The sequence below is a fragment of the Mustela putorius genome, unplaced genomic scaffold (genome assembly GCF_011764305.1).
Source record: "Mustela putorius furo isolate JIRA1106 unplaced genomic scaffold, ASM1176430v1.1 tig00000127_pilon_pilon_pilon, whole genome shotgun sequence".
Taxonomy (NCBI): Eukaryota; Metazoa; Chordata; class Mammalia; order Carnivora; family Mustelidae; genus Mustela; species Mustela putorius.
In genome coordinates, this window is record NW_025421288.1 from 2,186,846 (window position 1) to 2,200,638 (window position 13,793).

A 13,793-nucleotide genomic window follows, 5' to 3' on the forward strand; every position below is an offset into this window, starting at 1 on the left:
TTATTTGGCATCTGAAATAGCTTTCTTACTACACAATTTTCTAATGGCATCTTTCATCTGATCATTTCTCAAGGTATAGATTAAAGGATTTAACATGGGTGTTATTGTAGTATAGAACACAGCAACTGCTTTATCAATAGATAAAGTAGATGCAGGTCTCATGTACACAAATATGCAGGGCACAAAGAATAGGACAACCACTGTGATGTGGGAGACACAGGTGGAGAGGGCTTTGCGCCTTGCCTCCAAGCTGTGGTTCTTTAGGGAACGCAGAATGACCACATAGGAGACCATCAAGAGGAGGAAGTTTAAGACACAGATGAAACCACTGTTGGCAGCAACAAAGAACCCTAGAGTGTGGGTATCAGTGCAGGCAAGATTGAGCAAAGGGTTAAGATCACATATAAAATGATCTATGATATTAGGGCCACAGAAGGGTAATGGGATGATAAAGAGGATTTGTATGGTTGCATGTAGGAAGCCTCCCACCCATACCACTCCCATTAGAAGGCTGCACACCTGCCGATTCATGATGGTCATGTAGTGCAATGGCTTGCAGATGGCCACATAGCGGTCATAGGCCATCACAGTAAGCAGGATCACATCAGCACCTCCAAAGAAATGCTCCCCAAATATTTGGATAATACATGCATTGAATGGGATGGTCTTCTTTTCACGGAGCGATTCTATGATCAGTGTAGGGGTATTTACAGAAGAATAGCAGGCATCAATGAAGGAGAGATAGGCCAGAAAAAAGTACATGGGGGACCCTGATAATGGGCTGGCAGTGATAGTGACTACAGTGAGCACATTTCCTACCACAGAGATGATGTAGATGAACAAAAACACAGTAAATACGATTTTCTGCATCTTTGGATTCTCTGTGAGCCCCAGTAGAACAAATTCTGTCACATTGTTCCTATTCTCCATAATTTCATTTTATGATTAATTATGTTACCTGAAAAGAAATCATTTTTTATTAATGTAACCTTGACTATATTAAGCTTATTACCTAGTAAATAATAAATGCCTAAATTTCATTGAGTCATGAATTCTCATGCTGTTTTTTGACATATAAAGTAAGCTCAAGTTCTGAAGATCATCTGTACATACTTCATCATCTGAGATAACCAAGAGACTATGTTGTTGTAGTCAAGGCTATAACTACAAAGCCAGAATTTTTTCTTTTATCCTTAGAATTGACAATATGAGTGGAAGGATGAACAGAAGTTGGAGGAAGGGTGCCACTTGGATAAAACTTTGGTAGCGATATTTGTGTGTCTTGGATAAAGTCAGCTGAGCTCCAGTAAGGGGATGTAAGCCAGAGACAGAAAGCCCAATATCAGACTATTTAAAGAGTTGACAAAAATTGTCATAGCATATTTCTTATGGGAATATAATAAAAGGCTACAGGACCTACCATAAAAAAATTGGTTGTAACTGGGTAAAAACCCAGGAACTGGAGGGTATAGGCTTAGTGAAATGAGTCAGTCAGAGGAAGACAATATCGTGCTGTTCACTCATTTGTGGAATACAAAAAATAGTGCATCAGATAATAAGTAAAGGCCAGGAAAACTAAATGGGAAGAAATCATAGAGGGAGGCAAAACCATGAAAGACTTTTTTTTAAACTTTATTTGTTTATTTGACAAAGAGAAAGATCACAAGTAGGCAGAGAGGCAGACAGAGGTGGGGGGGAAGCAGACTCTGTGCTCAGTGGAGATCCTGATGTGGGGCTCAATCCCAGGACCCTGAGATCATGACCTGAGCCAAAGGCAGAGGCTTAACCCACTGAGCTACACAGGCACCCCAGGACTTTTAACTCTTGGAAACAAGCTGAGGGTTGCTGAAGGGGAGATTTCAGGGGAATGGGGTAGCTGGGTGATGGGCATTTAGGAGGGCAAGTGATGTGATGAACACTGTATGTTATATACAACTGTTGAATTATTAAACACTACATCTAAAACTTATGATGTACTATATGTTAGATAAAAAGTTTAAATTAAAAAAAAAAAACCTCCAGGAACAATATACTAGCTAATAAATATATACTTCTAACAAGTGATTGCTATGTGCATGGATGGCATGGTAGTAACCTGAATGCTTAGTATTGCACCACCAATTTTGCAAATGAAGAAACAATTGCAGAACTGATGGAAATAATAAGAATAATAAACACAATATCAACTTACCAGACTCTGTTTTTGCAGAAATGTAATTCTTTAATCCTCACTACAAACCTCTAAGATGATTACCACTATTTTTATACTTCTTTTACATAGTAGAAGATGCAAACTTAGGGAAGAATGAAGGATCCTGGCTAGATCCAGCAGATAGTAAAGAGTAGAGCCAAGGTTAGATCAAATTATACTTGCTATTTTTTTTTCTCCAAATTTTTAATCTCTACCCTACCTTGTCATGTTCCATTAAACAATCCTGAAGTAGTAATCTCCTTTTTCAGAAGGCCATAATAATTATAATGACTTTCATGACATTTTGGAGGCAAATATATATGAAACAGTTTCATCAACACACACACATATACACATTGGAGTCCTTAAATATTATTAAAAAATGTGGCGCTACTTTCATTGAGGAGCACTCTTACTTTAGCCTTTTGTGCAGACCCATTAGCTCCCTTTTCAATCCCCTTACAAGCATAGGTCCCCAAATTTTTCTGCACACCTTGGAAGTGACTACAAGAGTGGTTTAGTGCACTGTATTGGTTTGAACTTTAGAAAGACTAGACTAGAACATTGCCTTTTACACTTGCAACTTCCTTTTATTCAAGGTATATTTCTAGACAATGTACATCCTTGTTTCTTCATCTATGATTTGAAAATGATCATATCCGTATCCTAGGTGTTACAAGAATTGATTGAAGAAACATATACACATGCCCAACACATTAAGGGGGGCACATAAGAATTTTTACTTATTTTTGTGACTGTGTATGCCACTAGGAGATTTGAATAATTGGTATTTTTAGTGATGTATGCATAAACCTTTAACCATGCAATCAGCTCACAAAGGTTCATCTCCAAATTTACTTCTCAAGAAGCCACAGAGACTCACATTATCCATAACAGTTAACCTCAGGAAGGAGTCTTCATGGTCGTGCATGGACTAAATGACTGTGATTTATGCCATTTATTACTGATATTTTTGTATTCTCTCTCTAGCTCTGTGTGTGTGTGTAGTGTATTTACATTTGATTTTCATGCTTATGATTAGTCTTGAATGGGAAAGGAGGTGTCTCGTGGCAAAAAGAAAAGCACCTGGTTTCAGAGAGCTGTGTCCTACAAATTAAATAATCTCTATGAGCCTCAAAGCTTACATTTGCCAAATTAGGTTAATGACATTTGCCAAGTATCCATTGGATAGTTAGTGTGAGGATAAAATATTATTATATTTGACAAGCTTTGAACATAATGATTACTACATATAGAAAGGATCAATCTAATTTAAGATGATTCAACACTAATGAAAAACTTACCTTATAGACTTAGATGATCTTGATGATTTAATGGCTTTCAGAAATAATTCCATCCTCAGACTGATGCCTTCTTGGATAGGGGTCTTTTAATATGAAATATATGACACACTCAGACATGGACTATTTAGGTAATTTGATAACCAATCAACAGTTCTTGAGAAAGTAGTTTCTATTAGTCTAAAACTTTCCTCCTAGCCTAAAGCCTCAAAATTCTACTCAGAAAAACTGAGATTTGAATTGAGAATGGATTCTTCTGACAATCTGTGGAGAAATGATCGCCAGATGGCTCTGGCCCCATAGTCAAGAGGCAAGAAATATGGAGGCAACACTTTCAAATGGGCCATTCCTACCATAATGAATCTTGCTCTGGAAAGGTGAACCCCCCACAACACCTTCATCTGGCACTGCATGGATATTTAAAGAGGTTTCTAGAAAGGTTCAAGGACCTTGGGTTACAACTATTGCTTTCTCCCTCTGGAATTAATTATCTCTTCTGATGGAAAGGCTTTTTCTTAAAAACAGGTGTGCTGAAGAGACGTGTTTGAGAAACATGCAGTTTCAAATAGGGAATTACATTCCCTGTATTTGGAACCCAAACAAAATTTTTCTTTGGGGAATTTGGTTCCTCTTCTTTCCTTTTTTGAAATACTTTATTTATTTATTTACTTGGCAGAGTGCAAGTAAATATTTTATTTATTTACTTGACAGAGTGCGCAAGCAGGGAGAGCAGGAAAGGAAAAAAGCAGGAGACTGACAGTGCTCACCAGGGAGCATAAGGCCGTGTTCAATCCCAGGACCCTGGGGTCGTGATCTGAGCCAAAGGCAGAAACTTAACTGACTGAGCCACACAGATGTCCCAGGAACTTTGACTTCTTTGAAAGCTTAATGTCATGTAAATAGAAAAAAGGCATAATTTCATTGTGGGGACTGTGGTATACTTAACCTGTTGACTCCAGATCCACAGAGAACTGCTTCCTTAACAATATTAAAACTTTTGCATCTGAGTTTGAGCAGTGAGGGCATAAAAAATGGAAAGGTAGCCATTAATATTCTTTACTCCAAAAGCTATTTTACACATTCACTAGAAAGATAGAAAAGTAAATAGAAACTCTAATAGGATCTCAATTAATAATCTCTGGAATTCATGATCTGGTCAGTAAGAAATACTAGGTAACATTAAAATTGTGGCAAGACATCAAAACACAAGCAGGAAGTTGTAATTTTAACCAGAAAAATTGTTCCACATTCTTGTCACCTGATATCGTTACTCATTTTTCTTTTAGACACCCAAGGAGTTATGTGGTAATATAGTATTGTGGTTTTAATTTGCTTTTCTTGATGACTAGTGATGTTGCACACTTTTTAATGTTATTATTGGATATATAATATATATTATATATAAATGTCTTCATTTAAATTCCAGTTAGTTTCCATACAGGCTAATATTATTTTCATGTGTACCATATAGTGATTCAACAACTTGATACCATGCCTAGTGTTCATCATATGTGCTCTCCTTAATCTCCACCAGTTACTTAACTCATCCCCTACCCCCCTCCTTTATAGTAACCATCACTTTGTTCTCTAGAGTTAAAAGAGTCTGTTTCTTGCTTTGCCTCTCTATCTCTCTCTCCACTATCCCTCCATACTGGTTTGCTTTATTTCTTAAATCCAAATATGAATGAAATCATATGTTATTTGTCTTTCTCTGGCTGACTTGTTTCACTTAGCATAATACTCTCCAGCTCCATCCATGTCATTGCAAATGGCAAGACTTCATTCTTTTTGATGGCTAAATAATATGCCATCACATATCATCACCTATTCTTTTCTTTCTTTTTTTTTCCATCACCTATTCTTTATCCATTCATCAGATGATAGATATTTGGGCTGTTTCCATAATTTAGCTATTGTAAATGATGCTTCTATAATCAGGGATGCATGTATTACTTTGAATTAGTGTTTTTCTATTCTTTGAGGAGATACCTATGAGTGCAATTTCTGGATTGTTGGGTAGCAATATATATATATATATATATATATATATATATATATATATATGAATGATTATCAAACTCAACACCCAACAAACAAATGATCCAATTAAAAACGGGCAGAAGAATTGAATACACATATTTCCAAAGTAGATATACAGATGGCTGAGAGACACAGGAAAAGATGCTCAACATCATTGATCGTCAGGAAACACAAATCAAAACTACAGTGAAATATCACTTCATACTTGCCAGAATAACTAACATCAAAAATGGAAGAAACAACAGATATTGGTGAGGATTGGAGGAAAGGGAACACTCTTGCACGATTGGTGGGAATGTGAAGTTTGCAGCTGCTGTAGAAAACATTACACATTCCTCAAAAAGTTAAAAATAGAACTACCCTATGATCCAGCATTTGTACCTTACTTTGAGAATTTCTTTTCAAGTCCTTTGTAGAGTATAAAAATAGTAATTCTGGGTTTCTTATTACTTAACTATAAGTGCTTTTTATATATTCTAGATATAGGTATTTTGGTCATATAGATGTTTTACACATTAAAAAATAAATAAAAACAAATAAATATAAACCATATATTTATATATAATTTAAATACATAATTGCATATAATATAAAATATTTATACATAAGTGCATATGCTGTATTTTTTTCCTAGTCTATGAATTGTTTTTTTTTTAATGACATCCAATGAACAAAAGACTTAAAATATTAACAAGTTTCAATTTTCAGTTTTTCTTATAGTTTTGGCTAATTGTGCAATATTTAATAAAAATAATCTTTCTATTATTTCTATAGGTTTAGCTTTAAAATCTATGTCTCTGCTTCATTTTGACTTAATTTTTGTGTATGGTGTGAGGTAGTAGTCCATGTTCATTTTTTTTTTTTCATATGGGTATCCAATTGACCCAACATAGTTAGTTGAAAAAACATCTATTCTTTCTCCCAGTGTATTATCTTGACATTTAAAAAAAAACAAAAAACAAAACAACAAAAAAAAAAAACACTCACATTTAGGTCTATTTATGGATATTCTATTTTTTCAATGATCTATATATTTATCCTTATAGAAATACAACACAGTGTAGTTTATGTGATATTTTATATATATAAATATACACATAGTTTAGCTAGAATAAGTTCTCTCTCCCTTTTTTTTTTAAGATTTTATTTATTTATTGGACAAACAGAGATCACAAGGAGGCAGAGAGGCAGGCAGAGAGAAGAGGAGGAAGCCGGATCCTTGCTGAACAGAGAGCCTGATGCAGGCTCAATCCCAGGACCCTGGGATCATGACCTGAGCTAAAGGCTGAGGCTTTAAGCCACTGAGCCACCCAGGTTCTCCTAGAATAAGTTCTCTAACTGCTCTCTTTATTCCTCTGAGATTTTATGTACAAGTGGTATCATAGTATTTGTCTCTTTTTTTCCATTTTTTAATTTATTTTTTAAATTTCTTTTCAGTGTTCCAGAATTCATTGTTTATGCATCACCCCCAGTGCTCCATGCAGTATGTGCCCTCCATAATACTCACCACCAGGTCACCCAATCTCTCACCCACCCTCCCCTCCAAAACACTCAGTTTGCTTCTCAGAGTCCACAGTCTCTCATGGTTCATCGCCCCTGCAGTTTCCCCCAGTTCACTTCTCTCCATCTCCTTTCTTTTTCTGGCTTATTTTACTTAGTATAATGCTTTCCAGATTCACCATGTCTTTCAAAATGGCAGGGTTTCCTTTTTTTTTTTTTAATGGCTGAATATTATTATATTCTTCATTCATCTATTGAAGGACATTTATATTTTCCCCCATAGCTTAGATACTGTAATTAATGTTAGCATAAATGTTGGCGTGTAGATATCTCTTTAAGATACTGGTTTATTTGTTTACTTTGTTCAGGTAAACTCCACACCCAACATGGGACTTGAGCCTCAGGTCCTGAGATCGAGAGCTGTATGGTCTATGGACTGAGCCAGCCAGGCACCCCCAAGATGCTGAATTAAGTCTTTCAAATATACCCAGAAGTAGGACTGCTAAATCATATATAAAGTAGATCATTTTTTTAAGGCTTTGAATTATCACCATATTGTTTTCCATAAAGGCTATGCCATTTTACATTCCAACCAACAGTGTCATGATTAGTGTGAGAGAGGTGTCCTATTTTATTCTTTTTCATATGAATATCCAGTTTTCTCAAAGCCATGTATTGAAGTTACTGTTCTTTCTGTACTGTGTGTTTTGGTACTCTTGTCAAAAATCAGTTCACTGTATATGCGTATGTCTATGTCTGGATTCTTTATTCTGTGCCATTTTTCTATGTGCCTGTTTTCATGCCAATATCATACTGTTTTGATTATTACAGCTTTGTAATACAGCTTGAAATCAGGTAGTGGGATGCTTTAAGCTTTACTCTTGTTTCTCTGGATTCCTTTGGTTTTTCAGGGTATTTTTGTGAGTCCAAAGAGAATACGGATAATTCTTTCTCTACCTGTGAAAAAGGCCATTGAAATTCTGATCAGGAGTGGGCGCCTGGGTGGCTCAGTTGGTTGGACGACTGCCTTTGGCTCAGGTCATGATCCTGGAGTCCCGGGATCGAGTCCCAGATCGGACTCCCAGCTCCATGGGGAGTCTGCTTCTCCCTCTGACCTTCTCCTCGCTCATGTTCTCTCCCACGGTCTCTCTCTCAAATAAATAAATAAAAATTAAAAAAAAAAAAAAAAAGAAATTCTGATCAGGAGTGCATTGAATCTATAGATTGCATTAGGTTGTGTGAACATTTTCACAATATTTATCTTTCTAATTCCCTGAGCATGGAATTTTTTTCACTTATTTCTGTATTATTTTATCTTTTTCTAATATATCTTATGGTATCCAGTCTAAAAGCTTTCACCTTCTAGGTTAAATCTATTCTTCAATATTTTGTTGATTTTTCAGCTATTGTAAATAGGATCATTTTCTTAAAATGTCTTTCAGTAGTTTGTTCTTAGTGTATAGAAGTGCAAGTGATATCTGTACGTTGATAGTTTTATCTTGCAAATTTATTGAATTCATTTATTAGCTCTAATTTTTTGGTGGAATTTTAGGATTTTATATATATGAAATCATGTGATTAGTTATAGAGATAGTTTTACTTCTTTCTTTCTCAATTGGATGCTTTCATTTACTTTTTAATCTAATTTCTCTAGTAGAAACCTTTAGTAAACTGTTTGCTATTAGTAATGAGAGGGAACATCCTGGTGTTATTCTGATTTTAAGTTGGAAATATTTTGTGGATTGTTGTTCTTTATATGTTTAGTGATTTTTCTAAATTATTTTTCTAAAATCCATATTCTGTGTGGTTAAAGAACTCTTCTATTAGCTTACAGGTTAGCTAGCTATTTGACAGAGACATCTTTAAACAATTTGTACAAAAAATAATAATAACATAGATCTAGGTCTACCTTATGTTGTGTTCAGACTTTGGTGTAATGTCTCTTCAAAGTACATTGAGGCTTCTTCTTTTTATGACCTGATGCTTAATTGTGTAAATATCCTATCTATCTATCTATCTATCTATCTATCTATCTTCTATCATCTATAAAATGTATATTCTTGTTAGATGTATAATTTTATGTGTCTACAATACTTTAAGTTGCATTTTTCAGATCTTTTCTGTTCTCCTGACATAACGTTTGCTTTGCTCATCAATAATTCAAAAAAAGGAGTATTGCAATTTTCTCCTGTGAAGATGGATTCATATTTTTTTTTTCATATGGATTTACCTAATTTTGTTTCATGCATTCTGAGGCTGTATTACTGAGTGCGCATATGAGTATGGGTTATGCAGAAAGGAAAAGACAAATGCTATAATTTAAGGGCAGTATTGGAAGAATTTACTTTCATGATATGGACAGCTATAGAAGAAACCAAGGAGTGTGCAACATCCCAGGCTAGTGAAGCTGAGTGTGTTAGAGTATGGTGGGTGCAGAGAAGGGGCAAGCAGAAGTGGAGATGAGCAATTCAGAAAGGAAAAATATGTATTAAAATAAAACCCTAGATGGACCTGGCGTGAACCCAGGAGGATCACCTGCGATGTACTAAGGGCTATGATTTACTCAACCTGTCCCCATGAGGTTCTACTGACACTCTATTTCTCTCTCACTCAAGGAGAGGGAGATAAAGCAAAGGAAGATAAAAACAAACAACAAAAAAAAAGCGGGGGGGGGGGATGATTATGCACTGTGGCATTTCCAAATTCTAACAAGTGCCCAAACATATTAATATCCAGTAGCACAAAAAAGTTATAATTGGATTGATAAATAATTCAAGATTGTTAAATATATATTATGTATTATGATCAACAGCAGAGACTTCATTCTTCAAGGAAATTATTCTTGAAGAGGAGAGAGGGAGAAAGGGAGGGGGGTGGGAGATGGAATAGCCTGGTGGTGGGTACTAAGGAGGGCATGTATTGCATGGCGCACTGGGTGTGGTGCATAAACAATGAATCTTGGTACACTGAAAGAAAAAAAAAATTGTAAGAGGTTGATAGAATTACAGAAATGAAATGGACGGCAACTTCAGAGAAAAATATGTATATATATCCATAATATTACATCAGGGCTATAACACTGCAGAAGTATTGAATCACTCACTAATAACTCTCATGAGGTAAATGACAAAATCCTCAAGCCCATCTATATGACCTTATAAAAATGTGGGCTTTATTTTTCAAATTTTAACCACATATGCCCTGGCCACTCTAAAATGCCTGTGGGAGATTTTCCCTCAGGTCCTTCTTGTGCTTTTAATTCAAGGTATTCCCAGTAACACTTTCCTGAAAGCTTCTTTTGTATGGAAGATTCACAGGAGGGTCAGGGACATTCCACATGTGTTTGCTATTTTATAGCACAGGCACAGAATTTAAAATAAAAACAACACAGCCTGAGGATCACCCTGTCATTCCAAAGAGGTTTAAAATCTCACAGAAGTGAACATCCTGATTACTATGTATGTATGTGTACATGTGTATAATGTAATATGTTTATATATTAATGTATGTATATATACATAAATATGTATGTTTAAATTGGGAAGAAATAACTAGGATATTTAACAATTTATTTTACATAAAAATTAGAACTTATTAAAAAAATGGAACTTATTGCATCCTTATTTTTAAGTTTAAATTCTTCTGGAATAAATTTTCTTGTTTGTTATTTTATAGAGAGGTCATTCAGGATATTCACGATAAAATCTTGATAATTTAAAGGTAAAGGGAAGGTTTAAAGTTTTTATTTATGAGAGGGTATTTAAGCAAAATCAATAAAGTATGAGCTTCCAAATCACATTGAAAAGGTTTAGATACAAACTGCCCCCTCATACTTGTGTAACCTTGGGTTTAAATTTCCTTATTTGCAAAACAGGGGCAATAGTACAACAATATACATCAGGTTATAGTGTAGACAAAATAGTTGGTAAATGAAAAGAGGTTACTAAAGTGCCTAGAATATATTATTATTTACCATTCTGGTTTTAAATGTGTCACATAATTGAGCCCATAAATTTCAATATCACATTTTTCTTTATTATAGATGTGATAAAGTTAATTTTATTTATTTAACAGAGAGGAACACAGTGAGAGAGGGAACACAAGCAGGGGGAGTGGGAGAGGGAGGAGCAGGCTTCCCGCTGAGCAGGGAGCCCAGTGTGGGGCTCAATCCCAGTAATCTGGGATCATGATCTGAGCCAAAGGCAGATGCTTAAGGACTGAGCCACCCAGTGCCCCGTATGTAATAAATAGTTTTAAAAAGCCAGAAGAATCAGGGCATCTGGGTGGCTCAGTCAGTTCAGGATCTGACTCTTACTTTCCATGCAGCTCATAATCTCAGGGTCTTGAAATCAAGCCCAGGGCAGGCTCCGTCTGCATTCAGTATGGAGTCTGATTGAGATTCTCTTTCTCTTTTCCCTCTGTCCCTTAACCTGCCTCTGCTTGCTTGTTCTCTCTCTCTCCCTTTCTCTAAAATAAATAAATGAATGAATGAATGAATGAATAAATATTTTTAAAAGACAGAAAAATCATGTCAAATTGTCCTTGATGGATTTTTATACTATCCATAGATTCTCATGTCCTCAGTCATAATTTCCACTTCCAAATAAGCTAATGAAACTTCTTTTCCTTTTAACCTGTAGTTAACGTGTGTATGCAAAGAATTCCTCATACATTTTTCTCAAGTGATTTAAAATCTAAAGAGCCGTTCTTGAGAGAAATTCTTTAAATAAAAACGTATGTAAAAAGGTGGACTCTAAATTTACTCCAAAAACCCTGTTCATACATATATACGGTGTGTCTGTGTGTTTGTGTGAGAGAGTGAGAAAGAGGGTGAGAGAGAGAGACAGAGAAGAGAACCAGGGTTGTTTATTTAATGAATTAAATAATGACCAAAAAGAAAATGATTCAAATGTGAACAGAGGATATTTATGCATAAGGCAACATTCCCAGAGAATTCTATGGTCACTGCTTTGCTGCTTTATAGAATTTTTTTTTTTCTATATGAGTATATGTTTTCCCAACTAATGTTCAGTCACTGAAAACTGAGCAATACTGGGTCAAATGTTGAGAGATGTTGAGTCTTAACCAAGATTTGAACTTGTTACAGTTTGGTTCTACAATTTTATGAAAAATTCTCTGTAAGTCCATATATATCCTTTAACTGATCACAACCTGACACATAAACAAGGACTGTTTCAATACTCTCAACTTAAACATAAATAAATATATTGCTAAGCTTTGTTTTATTAACCCAGAACAAATTTATACTAACATCATTTTTTTTTCTTTGCATTCAATGTATGTCTAACATGAGTTCTTCAACTAATCCCATTGTGGAAGAATATAAAATCCACAGGTAAATCCAATGAACTGATGGAAGTACTGATAACTATCTTCTTATACAACAACTTGTTGCTTTCCATTTTGGGGAGCATTCTTCTTCAGACTTAATCATATCAGAATCATAAGCGTCTGTATATCATATCCCTAAATGAACTTTATTTATTTTGCCCTGGAAACAGGACAGACAGATCCAGTATGATTGGTTCCAATACCAGCTGAAGAAAGAGGATCAGGGAGAATGAATTGCTCCATAATAACAAGAGAAAGGTAACAAGACATAGGAGCTTGGACACTCACCTTCATGATCATTAGACTAGAAATCTGTCCATTACATCATACTGTGCCTTCAGTGGCACCATTAAAATAATTCATTGACTTTAAGACTTTTAGGCAAATTATGTCCGCTGTGGCAGACATTTGGTTACAGGTAAAAGGTGATGGCTCAATATAGTCACTCTCTGCTCCAAGTTCTACTGCATCTTAGTGGCTATGCTGCTTAACTGCATAGTTAAATATGCAACACATTCTTTAATTGCCTTGGGTTCTTCAATATTTCAGTAGAAGATAACTAGCTCTCCACAGTGCTTCTAGCATTTTAAACAGCAACCTCAAAATATGTCTTTAAAATGATTAGAAAAAAGGGAAAGCTTGTATATAATAATAAACTGCTATAACAGACTGGGGAACTTATATTCAGATTCCAGATTGTGTCCCAGTTCCTTTTACCCTGCCTCTCCATGTTCTGACTCATCACCAAACCTGTCAAAAAGAAGACTCACTGAAACTTTTATCAACTAATTATCAACCAATTTCTGCTATGATCCAGAGCCTTGATTTTGTCCTTATTTCAAGAATATATCTTTAGTTCTCCTGGATATATGGAACATTTTGTGTGATTGGGATATTATATATAAATTCCCAAATGTCCATTAACTGGTGAATAAATAAAGAAGATGTGGTGTGTATGTACAGTCGATTATTAGTCATTAAAAATAATGAACTCTTGGGGCACTTGGAAGGCTCAGTGGGTTAAAGCCTCTGCTTTCAGCTCAGGTCATGATCTCAGGATCCTGGAATCGAGTCCCGCATCTGGCTCTGTGCTCAGCAGGGAGTCTGCTTCCTCCTCTCTCTCTCTCTGCCTGCCTCTCTGCCTACTTGTGATCTCTGCCTGTCAAATAAATAAATAACATCTTTTAAAAAATAATGAAATCTTGCCATTTGTAACAATGTGGATGGAGCTAGAGTGTATTAGGTAAGTGAAAAAAATCAGCAAGAAATCTACATATTTGTCAATTTATAAATATTTTGTCAATTTATAAATATTACAAAATTTTAAAAGGCTATTGTAGATGTCATATGTTCTGTGTTATTTCAGATAAATTAAGTTTCTATTATGTCTCTGGAATCACCTCAACCAC

General features: G+C 35.2%; 1 protein-coding gene across 1 annotated transcript; it reads right to left on the minus strand.

The window, feature by feature from the left end:
- On the minus strand, positions 1-930 carry LOC101674161 (olfactory receptor 4C46-like). The gene has a single exon (XM_004782614.2). The coding sequence runs from the start codon at positions 928-930 to the stop codon at positions 1-3; it is 930 nt and encodes a 309-aa protein (XP_004782671.2).
- Between the last annotated feature and the right edge of the window lie 12,863 nt (positions 931-13,793).

Bases quoted from the DNA above. Each gene is read 5' to 3' on its own strand.
- LOC101674161 (XM_004782614.2), bottom strand. From the start codon at position 930: ATGGAGAATAGGAACAATGTGACAGAATTTGTTCTACTGGGGCTCACA.